General features: G+C 42.0%; 1 protein-coding gene across 3 annotated transcripts in view; it reads left to right on the forward strand.

The window, feature by feature from the left end:
- Window positions 1-16310, forward strand: part of STARD9 (StAR related lipid transfer domain containing 9) — a 147998-nt gene that overhangs the window by 46791 nt on the left and 84897 nt on the right. For all 3 annotated transcript variants that reach the window (XM_031002323.3, XM_031002324.3, XM_063698937.1), the window contains exons 4-7: window positions 11683-11799; window positions 14768-14800; window positions 14887-14948; window positions 15561-15673. In XM_031002323.3, the coding sequence (XP_030858183.3) occupies window positions 11683-11799; window positions 14768-14800; window positions 14887-14948; window positions 15561-15673 (325 nt within the window). The remainder of the gene's footprint in view (window positions 1-11682; window positions 11800-14767; window positions 14801-14886; window positions 14949-15560; window positions 15674-16310) is intronic.

The raw sequence follows: 16310 nt of genomic DNA on the forward strand, positions 1-16310 counted from the left end.
CTCTGTCTCTCTTTTTAGAGACGGTCTTACTTTGTTGCTTACCCTGGAGCGCAGCTGCATGATCATAGCTGATTCCAACCTTGAACTCCTGGGCTCAAGTGATCCTCCCACCTCAGACTCTTGATTAGCTGGGACTTCAGGCATGAGCCACTGCCCAGCGGATGTCTCTCCGTTTTGGATCCATACTTCCTTGTTCAAATAAAACTAACTTGAAGGAAGGGGTGGGGCAGAGAGATTTGTTTGACTGTCTCTGTGGTTACTTGCCTGGGTATCTGTTGTTCCTGAGGTGGGAGATCTTTAGTTTTAACCATGAACTTTCCAAGGTTGACAGCGAGGTATTAAGAGATGACAAATGGAAGTACAAAGATTTTTCAGAGGGAGTCGTGTGACATGGTTGTTCTCCTGTTTTGTCCAGAGCTCTGATGTTCTGAAGGATTGAAATGAAAAGGATACATTTTATATTTTATGGTGATACAGTCCTGGGGTCAACCTCACTTAAGAGAGGCCTTTATCTGGGGACATTATGTGGGGCTTCAAGGTAGGGACCTCTCTCAAAGTGTGCTTTGAAATAAGTAAGTACAGCTTAAGATGCAGATCAGGGCCAGGCGTGGTAGCTCACGCCTGTAATCCCAGCACTTTGGGAGGCGGAGGCAGGCAGATCACCTGAGGTCGGGAGTTTGAAACCAGCCAGACCAACATGGAGAATCCCCACCTCTACTAAAAATACAAAAATTAGCTGGGTGCGGTGGCGCATGCCTGTAATCCCAGCTACCTGGGAGGCTGAGGCAGGAGAATTGCTTGAACCTGGGAGGTGGAGGTTGCAGTGAGCTGAGATTGTGCCATTGCACTCCAGCCTGGGCAACAAGAGCGAAACTCTGTCTCAAAAAAAAAAAGATGCCGATCAAATGCCAACCCTGCTATGAATATTTCCCTCACTACCTCAGGCCACAGTCATTTTCCTTTCTCCAAATATAATATTTATGTCTCCTCTTTATTCGTATTCTACTATGTACTGGTATTGAACTGTTTACTGACTCTATGGTCTATCTCTCCAACTATATGATAAGTTTGTTGTGGACTGAAGACAGTGTTTGAAAGGTTTTTCAAACCTCTCTCAGTGTCCTATGTGGTGCTGGGTTCCTGTTAGGAACTCAATAAATACTTTCTTCCAAGATTAAGAGAATTCTAGTTCTGGGACTTGCATGTTTCAAGACTAATTTCTTTCAAAATAATGACTCTTCTTTCTTTCCGTTGGGTATGGCATAGATTTCATTTGGCTTTGTTCGTGTTTACCTTCATTTCAAAATTTCTGTTGTAGTCTCTCCCTCCTCTTGTTCTTTGGGAACTGTTAAATACCAATTTCCATGGTATGCATTGCATGGATAAATGTAAAATGTGGATGAACATGGGAAATAAATCTCTGTATTTCACAGCATAAAATGGAGAAGGCAAATAGGAAATCTATACTCATTTGTCAAAGTTAGATATAGGCTGTTGCCTGGAAAAATCTGCAATTTATCAGGGATAGTATCTGGTCCACACTTGGGCCCCGGCCCAAATTATGTCAGTTAACTTCTAGCTAGGCTTACAATGGGAATAGATGCATCTATAAACATTTATATTGGGTAGAGACCCAAAGATGAATGGCCTGTAGTGGGATTGAAGGAACAGCCCAGAATTTACCTGACATTTATGAAGAGTGGACAGTATTTCCTGAAACTGTGGGTTTATGTTTGCAAAGCTGGCACAGATGACACTTTCCCTTGTTAGATTGTTCACACTTTGGGTAAACTACTGCCAAGTGGACAGTGGCTTATGTAAGGCTTGGATGCCTTGTAAGTGGAGCTATAGTATGCTTTCCCATGCTATATATATTGGGAAATTAAATAGAAAATTTTAATTACTAATTAAAATGAAAAATATTAAGTTGTCTAAGCATAAACAGAAAAACACTATTTATGTCTATAATATAACAAAACAAGGTTCAGCTTAGTATCCTCATTATATTTAGGTATTCTTAATTACTGTATTTACATCAGAATTTAAGATCTTGAAGGAACATTAGCTATATTATCTAGAAATAAAACAAAAGTCTGAAAGAGTAATTTCACCACCAAAATGTTAAGAATGTATTATCTCTGAATAGTGGGATCATTTTTGTTTATCACCATTTTCTGTTGTCTTTTTTTTTTTTTTTTTTTGAGACAGAGTCTCCCTCTGTCATCCAGGCTGGAGTGCAGTGACGCAATCTTGGCTCGCTGCAACCTCCGCCTCCCAGGTTCAAGTGATTCTTCTGCCCAAGCCTCCCAAGTAGCTGGGACTACAGGCATGTGCCACCACGCCCAGCTAATTTTTGTATTTTTCATAGAGACAGGGTTTCGCCATGTTGGCCAGACTGGTCTCGAACTCCTGACCTCAGGTGATTCACCTGCCCTGGCCTCCCTAAGTTCTGGGTTTACAGGCATGAGAGAATAATTTTCATAGTGAATACACAAATACTGACTTGTCAATAAAGATGTTATCTGTTACTGCATTTAGTAGCAATTTTTCTAAAAAGGAATAAAGTTTTCTAATATAATTCTTTTATTTTAACAATGAAGTTACAGACCCATAGAGATAAGTAATATTTAAAATTCATTTAAAGAGAATACATCACAGACATTTAAAGCTATTTTCTTTTTGATACAGTCTCATTCTGTCACCCAGGCTGGAGTATGGTGGCACAGTCTTGGCCCACTGCAACCTCTGCCTCCCAGGTTCAAACGATTCTCCTGCCTCAGCCTCCCAAGTAGCTGGGATTACAGATGTGTACCACCACACCCGGCTAATTTTTGTATTTTTAGTAGAGATGCGGTTTCACCATGTTGGCCAGGCTAGTCTCGTATTTCTGATCTCAAGTGGTCCACCCACCTCAGCCCCCCAAAGTGCTGGGATTACAGGCATGAGCCACCACACCTGGCAAGAGTTTTAATTCTTCTTCTTCTTCTTCTTTCTTCTGTCTTCTTCTTCTTCTTCTTCTTCTTCTTCTTCTTCTTCTTCTTCTTCTTCTTCTTCTTCTTCTTCTTCTCCTCCTCCTCCTCCTCCTCCTCCTCCTTCCTTCTTCCTTCTTCCTTCCCCTCCCCCTCCCCATCCCCCTCCCCCTCTTCCCCCTCCCCCTCTTCCCCCTCCCCCTCTTCCCCCTCCCCCTCTTCCCCCTCCCCCTCTTCCCCCTCCCCCTCTTCCCCCTCCCCTTCTTCCCCTTCCCCTTCTTCCTCCTCTTCTTCCTCCTCCTCCTCCTCTTCTTCTTCTTCTTTCTCCTCTTCCTCCTCTTCATCCTCTTCCTCCTCCTCTTCCTCTTCCTCTTCTTTTTTTTTTGTGTCAGGGGAAAGAGTTTCATTCTTGTTGCCCAGGCTGGAGCGCAGTGGCGCGATTTCGGCTCACTGCAGCCTACGCCTCCCGGGTTCTAATGATTCTGTTGTCTCAGCCTCCTGAGTAGCTGGGATTACAGGCATGCGCCACCACGCTCGGCTAATTTTGTATTTTTTTTTTTTTTAGCAGAGACAGGGTTTCACCCTGTTGGTCAGGCTGGTCTTAAACTCCTGACCCCAGGTGATCCACCCACCTCGGCCTCCCAAAGTGCTGACATTACAGGTGTGAGCCACCGCGCCTGGCCATCTTTAATTTAATGGTTTATGAGAGGGTTTTTGATATCAGTTTTTTTCAAGACAGCGTCTCGCTCTGTCACCCCAGGTAGATGGAGTGCAGTGGTGTGATGTCGGCTCACTGCACCTTCTACCTCCGCGGCTAAAGCGATCCTTCAACTTCAGCCTCCCAAGTAGCTGAGGCCTCTCAGTCTCCCAAAGTGCTGGTATTACAAGTGTGTACCACCATGCTTGGCCAATTGTTTTCTGGGAGGCCAAGGTGGGTGGATCGCTTTGAGTCCAGGAGTTTGACACCAGCCTGGGCAACATGGCAAAACCCCATCTCTACAAAAAATACAAAAATTAGCTGGGCATGGCGACATGTGCCTGTAGTCCCAGCTACTTGGGAGGCTAAGGTGGGAGGATTGCTTGAGCCTGGGAAGTTGAGGCTGCAGTAAGCTGTGATTGTGCCACTGTACTCTAGCCTGGGCAGCAGAGGGAAACCTTGTTTCAGAAAAAGAAAAAAAATTATGGGTACATAGTAGGTATATGTATTTATGAGGTACATGAGATATTTTGATACAGGCATACAATGCATAGTAATCACATCAGGGTAAATGGGATATCCATCACCTCAAGCATTTATCCTTTCTTTGTGTTACAAACATTCCCGTTATGCTCTTGAAGTTATTTTGAAATGTACAATAAATTTTTGTTGGCTGTGGTAATCACGCTATGCTATCAAATACTGGATCTTACTCATTTTGTCTAACTTTTTTTGTACCATCCCCCTTCCCCTCTACCGCCACTGCCCTTCCCAGCCTCTGGTAACCATCATTCTACTCTCTGTTTTCATGAGTTCAAGTGTTTTAATTTTTAGCTCCCACAAGTTTGACTTTCTGTGCCTGGTTTATTTCACTTAATGTAATGTGTTCCAGTTCTATCCATGTTTTTGTAAATGACAGGGTTTCACTGTTTCTATGGCTGAGTAGTACTCCATTTTGTATATGTACCACATTTTGTTTATGTTTGTCTCTTGATGGACATTTAGGTTGCTTCCAAATCCTCACTATTGTGAATAGTACTGCAATAAACATGGGAGTGCAGATACCTTTTTGACATACTGATTTCATTTTCTTTGGATAAATACCCAGTAGTGGGATTGCTGGATCATATGGTAATTTTATCTTTAGTGTTTTTTTTTGAGGAACCTCCATACTGTTCTCCATAGTGGCTATACTAATTTACATTCCCACCAATAGTGTATAAGGTTTCCCTTTTCTCCACATCCTCACCAGCATTCATTATTGCCTGTCTTTTGGATAAAAGCCATTTCTCCTGGGGTGAGATGATAACTCATTGTAGTTTCAATTTGGATTTCTCTGATGATCAGTGATGTTGAACACCTTTTCATATGTCTGTCATTTGTATGTCTTCTTTTGAGAAGTGTTTATTCAGATCTTTTGCCTATTTTAAAATTCAATTTTTAGATTTTTTATTGAATTTTTTGCATTCGTTATGTATTCTGGTTATTAATCCTTTGTCAGATGGATAGTTTGCAGATATATTCACCTGTTCTGTGGGTTGTCACTTCACTTGGTTGATTGTTTCCTTTGCTATGCAGAAGCTTTTTAACTTGATGTGATCCCATTCATCCATTTTTGCTTTAGTTGCCTGTGTGTCTGGTGTATTATTCAAGAAATCTATGCCCAGACCTATGTCCTGGAGAGTATTCTCAGTGTTAATGTTTAGTAGTTTCATAGTTTGAGGTCTTAGATTTAAGTCCTTAATCCATTTTGATTTGATTTTTATATAAGGTGAGAGATAGGGGTCAAGTTTCATTCTTCTGCATGTGGATATCCAGTTTTCCCAGCACCATTTGTTGAAGAGACTGTCTTCTCCCCAGTGTATGTTTTGGCACCTTTGTCAAAAATGAGTTCACTGTGGTGTGTGGATGTCTTTCTGGGTTCATTATTTTGTTCTATTGGTCTGCGTGTCTGTTTTTATGCCAGTACCATGCTGTTTTGGCTACTGTAGCTCTGTAGTATAATTTGAAGTACAGTAATATGATTCCTTCAGTTTTGTTCTTTTTGCTCAGGATGGCTTTGGCTATTCTGGGTCTTTTGTGGTTCAATAAAAATTTTAGGATTGTTTTTTCTATTTCTGTGAAGAATGTCATTGGTATTTTGGTAGAGATTGCAAGTATTTCTCATACTACCCCAGTTAAATTTCTTTTTTTTCCCCAAGACAGTCTCTTGCTCTGTTATCCAGGCTGGAGTGCAGGGGCGTGATCATTGCTCACTGTAGCCTTGACCTCCTGGGTGCAAGCAATCCTCCCACCTTAGCCTCCCAAGTAGCCAGGGCTATAGGTATACACCACTACACCCTGCTAATTTTGTTTATTTTTTGTAGAGACAAGGTCTCACCATGTTGCCAGGCTGATCTTCAACTCTTGCACTCAAGGGATCTTCTTCCTCAGCCTCCTAAAGTGCTGGGATTACAGGCCTGAACCACTGTGCCTGGCCTATAGTTTTCATTGTAGAGGTCTTTCTCTTTGGTTAAGACTATTCCTAGGTATCTTATTTGTAGCTATTGTAAATGGGATTGCATTCTTGATTTCTTTTTCAGATTGTTCTCTGTTAGCATATAGAAATGCTACTGATTTTTATATGTTGATTTTGTATCTTGCAAGTTTACTGAATTTGTTTATGAGTTCTAACAGGTTTTTGGTGGAGTCTTTAGGTTTTCCCAAATATATCATCTGCAAACAGGGATAATTTGACTTCTTCCTTTCCAATTTGAATGCTTTTTCTTTCTTTCTCTTGTCCAATTGCTCTAGCTAGGACTTCTACATTGAATAACCGTGGTGAAAATGGGCATTGTTGTCTTATTCCAGATCCTAGAGGGAAAGGCTTTCAGTTTTTTCCTGTTCAGTCTGATACTAGCTGTGGATCCCTTCTTGTATATGGCTTTTATTGTGTTGAGGTATGTTCCTTGTGTACCCAGTTTCTCAAGGGTTTTTTTTTTTCTCATAAAAAGGATGTTGAATTTTATCAAATGCTTTTTCAATAATAGTTGAAATGATCATATGGTTTTTGTCCTTCATTCTGTTGACATGATGTATCACATTCATTGATTTGCATATGTTGAGCCATCCTTGCATCCCTAGGATAAATTCCACTTGGTCACGATAAATGATCTTTTTTTTCTTTCTTTTTTTTTTTTTTTTGTGAGACTGAGTCTCGCTCTGTCGCCCAGGCTGGAGTGCAGTGGTGCAATCTTGGCTTACCGCAACCTCCGTCTTCTGGGTTCAAGTGATTCTCCTGCCTCAGCCTCCCAAGTAGCTGGGACTACAGGTGTGTGCCACTACACTCAGCTAATTTTTTGTATTTTTAGTAGAGACTGGGTTTCACCACGTTAGCCAGGATAGTCTCGATCTCCTGACCTTGTGATCTCCCTGCCTCGGGCTCCCAAAGTGCTGAGATTACAGGTATGAACCACCACGCCCAGCCTGAATGATCTTTTTCACATGTTGTTGAATTTGGTTTGCTGGTATTTTATTGAAGATTTTTGCATCAATGTTCATCAGGGATATTGGCCTGTAATTTTCTTTTTTTGATGTATCTTTATGTGGTTTTGGTATCGGGGTAATACTGGCCTTAAAAGATGAGTTTGCAAGTATTCCCTTTTTCATTTTTTTGGAGTAGTTTTAGTAGGATTGGTATTAGTTCTTTAAATGTTTGGTAAAATTCAGCAGTGAAGCTGTCAGGTTCTGGGCTTTTCTTTGCTGGGAGATTTTTATTACAGCTTCATTACTTGTTACTGTTCTATTCAGGTTTTGGATTTCTTCATGGTTCAATTTTGGTAGATTGCATGTGTCTAGGAATTTATCCATTTCTTTCTAGGTTTTCCAATTTATTGGTATATAGTCATAGTAATCTCTAATGGGACTTTGGATTTCTGCAGTGTCAGTTGTAATGCTTCCTTTTTCATTTCTGATTTTATTTATGTGAGTCTTCTCTTTTTTTATTCATCTATCTAAAGGCTTATCGATTTTATCTTTTCAAAATACCAACTTTTCATTTTTATTGATCTTTTGTATTGCTTTTTTCATTTCAATTTCATTTATTTCTGCTCTAAGTTTTTTTCTTCTGCTCATTTTGTGTTTGATTTGCTCTTGCTTTTCTAGCTCTTTTTTTTTTTTAATTAAAAAAATAGAAATGGAGTCTTACTATATTGCAAGAGTTTATAGAGCTTGAGCCCAGGCTAGTCTTGAACTCCTGGGCTCAAGTGATCTTCTTGCTTTGGCCTCCCAAAGTGCTGGGATTACAGACATGGGCCACCATGCCTGGCCACTTTTCTAGTTTTTAAGATTCATTATTAGGTTATTTGAAGTTTTTCTACTTTTTTGATATAGATGCTTATTGCTGTAAACTTTTCTCTTAGTAGTACTTTCACTGTATCCCATTTGTTTCTTCTGTTTCCGTATCCATTTGTTTCAAGAAATTTAGGCCAGGCATGGGGCTTACGCCTGTAGTCCTAGTACTTTGTGACGCCAAGTTGGGTAGACTGCCTGAGCTCAGGAGTTCAAGACCAGCCTGGGAAACATGGTGAAACCCTGTCTCTACTAAAATACAAAAAAAGCCAGGTGTGGTGGTGCGCGCCGGTAGTCTCAGCTACTTGGGATACCAGGGCATGAGAATTGCTTGAACTCGGGAGGTGGAGGTTGCAGTGAGCTGAGATGACGCCATTGTACTCTAGTCTGGGTGACAGAGCAAGATTCCGTCTCCAAAAAAAAAAAGAAATTTTAAAATTTTCTTCTTATTTTGTTCAGTGGCCTAGTGGTCATTCAGGAGCATATTGTTTAATTTTCATGTGTGTGTATGGTTTCCAAAATTCCTCTTGTTATTGATTTCTAATTTTATTCCGTTGTGGTCATAGAAGATAGTTGATATGATTTCAGCTTTTTGGAGTTGTTTTATTATTTATTTTTATTTATTTTTTCCTTAACCCACCTTTCAGGAAGATTTTTTTTTTTAATTCTTTAAGATGTGTTTTGTGGACGAACATATGGTCTATTCTTGAGAATGATCCATGTGCTGAGGAGAAGAATGTGTATTCTGCAGCCATTGGATGAAATGTTCTGTAAATATCTATTAGTTCCATTTGGTTTACAGTGCAGATTAAGTCCAACATTTCTTTGTTGATTTTCTGTCTGAATGATCTTTCCAATGCTGAAAGTGGGGTGTTGAAGTCTCCAGCTATTATGGTATTGAGGTCTCTCTCTCTTTAGCTCTAATAATATTTGCTTTATATATATCTGGGTGATCCAGTGTTGGGTGCATATATATTTATAATTGTTACATCCTTTTGCTGAATTGACCCCTTTCTGATTATATAATGACCTTTGTCTCTTTTAAGTTTTTGTCTTGAAATCTATTTTGTCTGATACACATGTAGCTACTTCTCTTTTTTGGTTTCCATTTGCATGGGTTATCTTTTTCTCTCCCTTTGTTTTCAGTGTATATGTGTCTTTATAGGTGAAATGTGTTTCCTGTAGGCAACAGATTGTTTTGTCTTGTTTTTTAAATCCATTTAACTCTGTCTTTTGATTGGAGAGTTTAGTCCCTTTACATTCAAAGTTATTATTGATGAGTAAGGACTTCTGCCGTTTTGTTATTTGTTTTCTGGTTGTTTTGTGGTCTTTTCTTCCCTCTTTCTTTTCTTCCTGTCTTCCTGTTTTGTGAAGGTGATTTTCTCTGGTGACATGTTTTAATGTCTTTTTATTTTTTGTGTATCTTTTGTAGGTTTTTTGATTTGAGGTTACCATGAGGCTTGCAAATAACCCATTCATTTAAACTGATGACAACTTAACACTGATTATTAAAACAAATAAACTAACAAAGAGAAAACTAATAAAAATGTCTGTAATCCTAGCTACTCAAGAGGCCGAGGCGAGATGATCCCTTGAGCCCAGGAGTTCGAAGCTGCAGTAAGCTATGACTGTGCCACTGCACTTCAGCCTAGCTGACAGGATAAGACCATGTCTCAAGAAAAAAATAAAGAGCCAGACACAATGGCGCACACCTGTAATCCCAGCACTTTGGGAGGCTGAAGTACGTGGATCACTTGAGTCCAGGAGTTCAGTACCAGCCTGGGCAACATGGGGAGACCTGGCTCTACAAAAATACAAAAAAATTAGCTGGGCATGGTGATGCACACCTGTAGTTCCAGCTGCTGGGGAGGCCAAGGTAGGAAGATCGTTTGAGCCCCGGAGGTCAAGGCTGTGGTAAGCCAAGATTGTGCCACTGCACTCCAGCCTGGGAGACAGAGCAAGACCCTGTCTCAATTAAAAAAAAAAAAAAAGAACAGGGAGTGTAGTCTTGAGTTAGCAGCTCCTATCTTTGTCCCTAATTATGTGTATTACTTTGTTTAATCTTCACAACAAACCTGTATTACAGATACAAAAATAAACATTTTATACCTAAAAAAACTGAAGTTTACAAAGTTTAAGTAACTTGCCCAAGATCACACAGCTTTGAAGTATAAGAACACACTACACCTTGGAATCGTATCAGAGGAGTCACAGAATTGAAGGGAAAGTTGAAAAATGGGCAGGAAGGCATGGGATGCTAAGCAGCAGGGACCCCAGGCAGAACCATATCACAGAATCATCTGATTTGAGCACACACTTGGCACTTCTACCACTGTATGCCCAGCAGCAGTGCTATTGGATCCTTGATGCCAGCATGGACAATTTGTTAACTATTCTTTATTTTTATGTCTTTCTTTCAAAATTCAAATGATAATCTAGTTGTCAACTGACATCTAGTTGTCCGGCCCCGTTTCTTTCTTTCTTTTTTTTTTTTTGAGATGGAGTCTCACTCTGTCGCCTAGGCTGGAGGGCAGTGGCACGATCTCAGCTCATTGCACTTCCGCTTCCTGGGTTCAAGCGATTCTCCTGCCTCCGCTTCCCAAGTAGCTGGGATTATAGGTGCCCGCCACCATGCCTGGGTAATTTTTTGTATTTTTAGTAGAGACAGGGTTTCGCCATATTGGCCAGGTCTGTCTCGAACTCCTGACCTCAGGTGATGCACCCACCTCATCCTCCCAAAGTGCTGGAATTACAGGCGTGAGCCACCGCGCCTGGCCCTGTCTGGCCTCATTTCATGTGCTAGTGTTGTCCTAGGTGGAGAGGAATATCTGGCCTGTTTGGCTTCTATAGTAGAGCATTGAGCTGTGCTTCCCACCAAGACTGACACAACCAAAGATTCAAAGGAAGAGTATTTTGATGCTGGGCAACAATACAAAGGGTAAATATCCACTGTACCAGCCGTGGGTATGCAGATGCCCATGTAGCATTCTGCTGAAGACTGGCTGAACTAGGAAGCTGTGCCTTCCCCGTAAAGCTGGCTATTTTTTCCTGAGACCAGAGTCTGCCTAACAGAGCTCAGTAGGACTTCCAAGCAGTATACCAAGTACAGGAGTTTTCACAAGGACCTCTGCCTATTTCTGATTCATTAAAGCAGGGGTAAATGACCAGCAGAACTAGCCAGCTCTTAGGGTCAATCTGAGGAGGGAGTGTGTAGAAAATAAATGCACGTGGAAAACACCTCCCTAACTTCTGGTCTTACTGATCTTCAGTATGGTATCCTAAGACCCTGAATTTGTATGTTATTGGGCAGTATTTCACTGCAGCTTTACCTGATTAACCATATTAAACGTTTTCTTACGAGAGATACAGAATTATTTTGCTTGCATATCTTTGCTCTTCTACACTCTCTTTGCCTTAAGTTTAGAGACCATATTACTTTTGTATCTTATCTTCAGAGTCTAGTATTGTGTCTAGATACACTAGGCACTTAAAAAATTTGACCGGCTGAATGAATGAATTTTCCTTAGCTATCTTTTTATGAAGCTAAATTGATTCTTATGAAATGGTAGTGAATTAATAGTCGTGTATGTTTGAAATATTTTATATTTTTTTAGATTAGAAAATAATTCTAAATCTGCTATGAGAAGAAGGACCACAGTGATATTTCCTCTGCTTTTGTTGTTACAGGTTTTCCAGGATTTAGGGATGGAAGTACTGTCTGGAGTTGCCAAAGGCTATAACATATGCCTTTTTGCTTATGGACAGACAGGCTCTGGGAAGACATATACCATGCTGGGGACCCCAGTGAGTATTACGATGATATATATTCCTAATGCCACAGCAAGCCTGAACCTTGCATTGTCCTTACTACTGTGAGATAGAATATGATTTCTGTAGTCAGTCAACTTTAAAGAAGATTGAATGAGCCTTCTTCTGTTTTAAGAATGAGTTTTTCAGCTGGGCGCAGTGGCTCACGCCTGTAATCCCAGCACTTTGGGAGGACAAGGTGGGAACCTGGGAGGCGGAGCTTGCTGTGAACTGAGATCGTGCCATTGCACTCCAGCCTGGGCAACAAGAGCAAAACTCCATCTCAAAAAAAAAAAATAAATAAAAATGAATTTTTCAGCATTTAATTGGAAGGTAACCTTTGAATAATTAACCCCTATTTATTTATTTATTTATTTATTTATTTATTTTTGAGACGCAGTCTTGCTCTGTCGCCGAGGCTGGAGTGCAGTGGCGCAATTTCAGTTCATTGCAAGCTCCGCCTCCCGGGTTCACGCTATTCTCCTGCCTCAGCCTCCCGAGTAGCTGGGACTACAGGCGCCCGCCACCACGCTTGGCTAAGTTTTTGTATTTTTCGTAGAGACGGGGTTTCACCGTGTTAGCCAGGATGGTCTCAATCTCCTGACCTCGTGATCTGCCCCCCTCGGCCTCCCAAAGTGCTGGGATTACAGGCATGAGCCACCGTGCCCGGCCTTAACCCCTCTTTATTAAACCCTGAAGAGCCTTAGAATTTTACAGCTCCCTTTGACAAAGCAGTTCTTGTCAGTCCTGCTGAATTTCTCCTTATCTCCAGGTTCATTATTTGAATCTGTTTTGCACCTTTGTTGTGGACAAGACCTGGACTAAATCTTAAGTGCATGCTAGAGCTGTGCAGAGATTTGATTATTGTGGCCAAGCTCCAAGCCTACATGTGTTAGATCTGTGTGTTGGAAGAAAGCAGGAGAACTAGCTCCTGAGTCAGGGGCTTTCAAAAGTATGCAGGATTTAATGAGAGGCTTCCTTTATCACAGAAAATCAGGAGGGCAGAGTTCCTTAAGAATACCTTTTTGTTTTGGGTTTAGAAATATCCTGGTCGAGGTGCCAGGTGTAGTAGCTCACACCTATAATCTCAACACTTTGGGGTGGCTGAGGCAGAAAAATCTCTTAAGCCCAGGAATTTGAGAACAGTCTAGGCAACATAGGGAGACTCCATCTCTACAAAAAATACAAAAGTTAGCTGGGTGTGGGGGCACATGCCTGTGGTCCCAGCTACTTAGGAGGCTGAGGTGGGAGGATGGCTTCAGCCTGGGAGGTTGAGGCTGCAGTGATCAGCCATGATCTTGCCACTGTACTCCACCCTGGGCAACAGAGTAAGAGACCCTGTCTCAGCCAGGTGGGGTGGCTCATTCCTGTAATACCAGCACTTTGGGAGGCTGAGGCGGCCAGATCACAAGGTCAGGAGTTTGAGGCCAGCCTGGCCAATATGGTGAAACCAAGTCTTTACTAAAAATACAAAAATTAGCCAGACATGGTGGCGTGCGCCTGTAATCCCAGCTACTTGGGAGGCTGAGGCATGAGAATCACTTGAACCCGGGAGGCAGAGGTTGCGGTGAGCTGAGATTGTGCCATTGCACTCCAGCCTGGGAAATGGGGCGAGACTTCGTCTCAAAACAATAAATAAATAAATAAATAAGAGACCCTGTCTCTAAAAGTATATATGTCCTGTTAGGTGGGTAACAAATAAACACTACACAGGGACATTCTATAGGACATGATTCCTCTTAGATGATTATCCCTGATGCCTTGGGCCTAGCTCATTGCTCGCTTTGTCCTGTGTTTAGTGTGATTTCATAGTATTTGACATTAAAAGAAGAATTGGGGCTGGGCGTGTTGGCTCACACCTATAATTCCAGTACTTTGGGAGGCTGAGGCAGGCGGATCACCTGAGCTCAGGAGTTCAAGACCAGCCTGGCCAACGTGGTGAAACCCCATCTCTACTAAAAATACAAAAATTAGCCAGGTGTGGTGGTGGGTGCCTGTACTCCCATCTACTCGGGAAGCTGAGGCAGGAGAATTGCTTGAACTCGGGAGATGGAGGTTGCAGTGAGCCGAGATCATGCCATTGCACTCCAGCCTGGGCAACAAGAGTGAAACTCCATTTCAAAAAAATAATAATTAAAAAAAAAAAAGAAACTGGCCACTAAACGAAAAGTATAAAGCCCTTAACCGAGTACAAGTTAGCACTGGATACAAGATGGGAAAAGAAACTACCTCTTTCTAAATGTGTTTTGTTGTTGTTGTTGTTGTTGTTGTTGTTTTGTTTTGTTTTTGAGATGGAGTCTCACTCTGTTACCCAAGCTGGAGTGCAGTGGCACGATCTCAGCTCACTGCAGCCTCTGCCTCCTGGGTTCAAGTGATCCTCCCACCTTAGCCTCCTGATTAGCTGAGACCATAGGCACACGCCACCATGCCTGGCTAATTTTTTTGTATTTTTAGTAGAGACAGGGTCTCCGCAGATTGCCCAGGCTTGTCTCTAACTCCTGAGCTCAAGTGATCCACCCACCTCGGCCTCCCAAGGTGCTGGGATTACAGGGGTGAGCCACCACACCTGGTCTAAATGTGTATTTTGAATACTCATATACTCTAGTCCGCCTGTAAGGACTGGAGGTATAGGGGGCTAGGAGGAACATTGGTAAAGTGTTTTTATCCAAGAATAATGTAATCTTCATTGCATAAAAGCAGGTATCTGGGTTTGCTGGCTTCTCCTCTTTTCCTTCTTACGGTGATACATATGCCTCTCATTTGGTACATTTCTCCCATGAGTGTCTCTCAGAGCACTGGCACATAAAAGTCTTCTATATTCCCCAGTGAAACTGCCTGAAGTGAAGAGGCTAGCACAAGGAGTCCATGCACTCATCCCCCATGCTGAGGATGGTTCCTGGGTATTCTGTGGGGGAGGGCATCATCTTGAGTAAACAATAATGCTTTCCTTTCTTCTGTTCTCCAGGCCTCTGTTGGGTTGACACCACGGATATGTGAGGTATAGACTATCTTTTGGCTGGATCCTCTCAAAGTAGGTCTCTGTACAATTCCTACAATGAAACCCCAACCCTCTGGTTTGTGCAGGGTCTCTTCGTCAGGGAGAAAGACTGTGCCTCACTGCCTTCCTCCTGTAGGATAAAAGTAAGGTAAGAACCTGCCAAGCTCTGGGACCTACAGTAGTTCTTCTTCCACTCCAAATTCTACCATGTTCAGCTGTCCTGTCTTTGCTTCCAGAGTCACCACAGGGATGGAGAAAAGCCACAGAAGAAATATCTTGCAGTACAAGAGCTGAGAAAGATACTTAGGCCCTTGGTTGTAGAAAACTTAATTTCCTACCCATAGACTTAACAAGCAGGTCTTTCCTTCTGTGGCCCAACTTACCCTGGCTGTCTAGTAGTCCTTGAGATGCCTTCACAGAACAATAGAGCTCAAGGGTCATGTTTGAAATTCACTCAAGAAACAACCTCTGTGGCTGGGTGCAGTGAATCTGGGAGGCGGAGGTTGCAGTGAGCCAAGATTGTGCCACTGCACTCCAACCTGTGAGACAGAGCGAGATTCTGTCTCAAAAATAAAAAATACAAAAAACTCTATTGTATATGTATGGAAAGAGAATCAAGGGGGAACCTTGGCTTGATCAATGCCTTAGAGTGTCGGAAGTGGAGCTGGAACAAGAACTAAGACCTCCTGATTTTTAGCTCAATGTTGTTTCTACTTTTTTTCAAAATATAATTATGTTGCCTTTTTCTACTTATCTCTAGTTTTCTAGAAATCTATAATGAACGGGTGCGGGATCTGTTGAAGCAATCTGGTCAAAAAAAGTCCTATACCCTACGGGTCAGGGAGCATCCAGAGATGGGGCCCTATGTACAAGGTGAGCTACTGTGGTCCTGGAGATCTGAAACCAAACTGAAGCCTGGGAAGCTCTCCTAATGTTCCCTAATTCATTGAACATAGGTGTAATGAACACTTATCATGTGCCAGCTACTGTGCTAGACACTGAATATGTATTGATAAATAGAGAAGACGTGGTCCTGCCCTTAGGCAAGCTTACAATCTAGTGGGTGTGAGTCAGGAAACAAACAATTACAAGTAGTGATAAAGGTTAATAAATAAATGGATGTCAATGGCAAAGAACGTTGGAAAGTGTTGGTGGCCCACCTGTATGGGGTGATCAGGAAGAGCTTCTCTGAGGAGGAAACGTTTAAGCTGAGACCTGAAAGGAGTATAGTCGTGTGAAGAATGACGTAACGCGGTGAGAAGTGTTTCAGGAAGAGGGAGTGGAATGGACTAGAGCCCTGGGAGAAGGCTTGATGTTTTCAAGGGGCCAGTGTGGCTAAAGCATGGTGAATGAGAGGGAAAACTGTAGGGACTGTGGTGGGGTCTGCAGGCGCCCAATATGGCATGGCTTCTACTGGTTCCCTGGTAAACCATTCCCCTTTCTCTTCCATTGGTGGTGGTAGTCAGACATCAGACATGGGGTAGGATTTGATGTGTTTCCTAACCAAGTA

This window comes from Gorilla gorilla, chromosome 16 (assembly GCF_029281585.2).
Source record: "Gorilla gorilla gorilla isolate KB3781 chromosome 16, NHGRI_mGorGor1-v2.1_pri, whole genome shotgun sequence".
In the NCBI taxonomy this organism is placed as follows: Eukaryota; Metazoa; Chordata; class Mammalia; order Primates; family Hominidae; genus Gorilla; species Gorilla gorilla.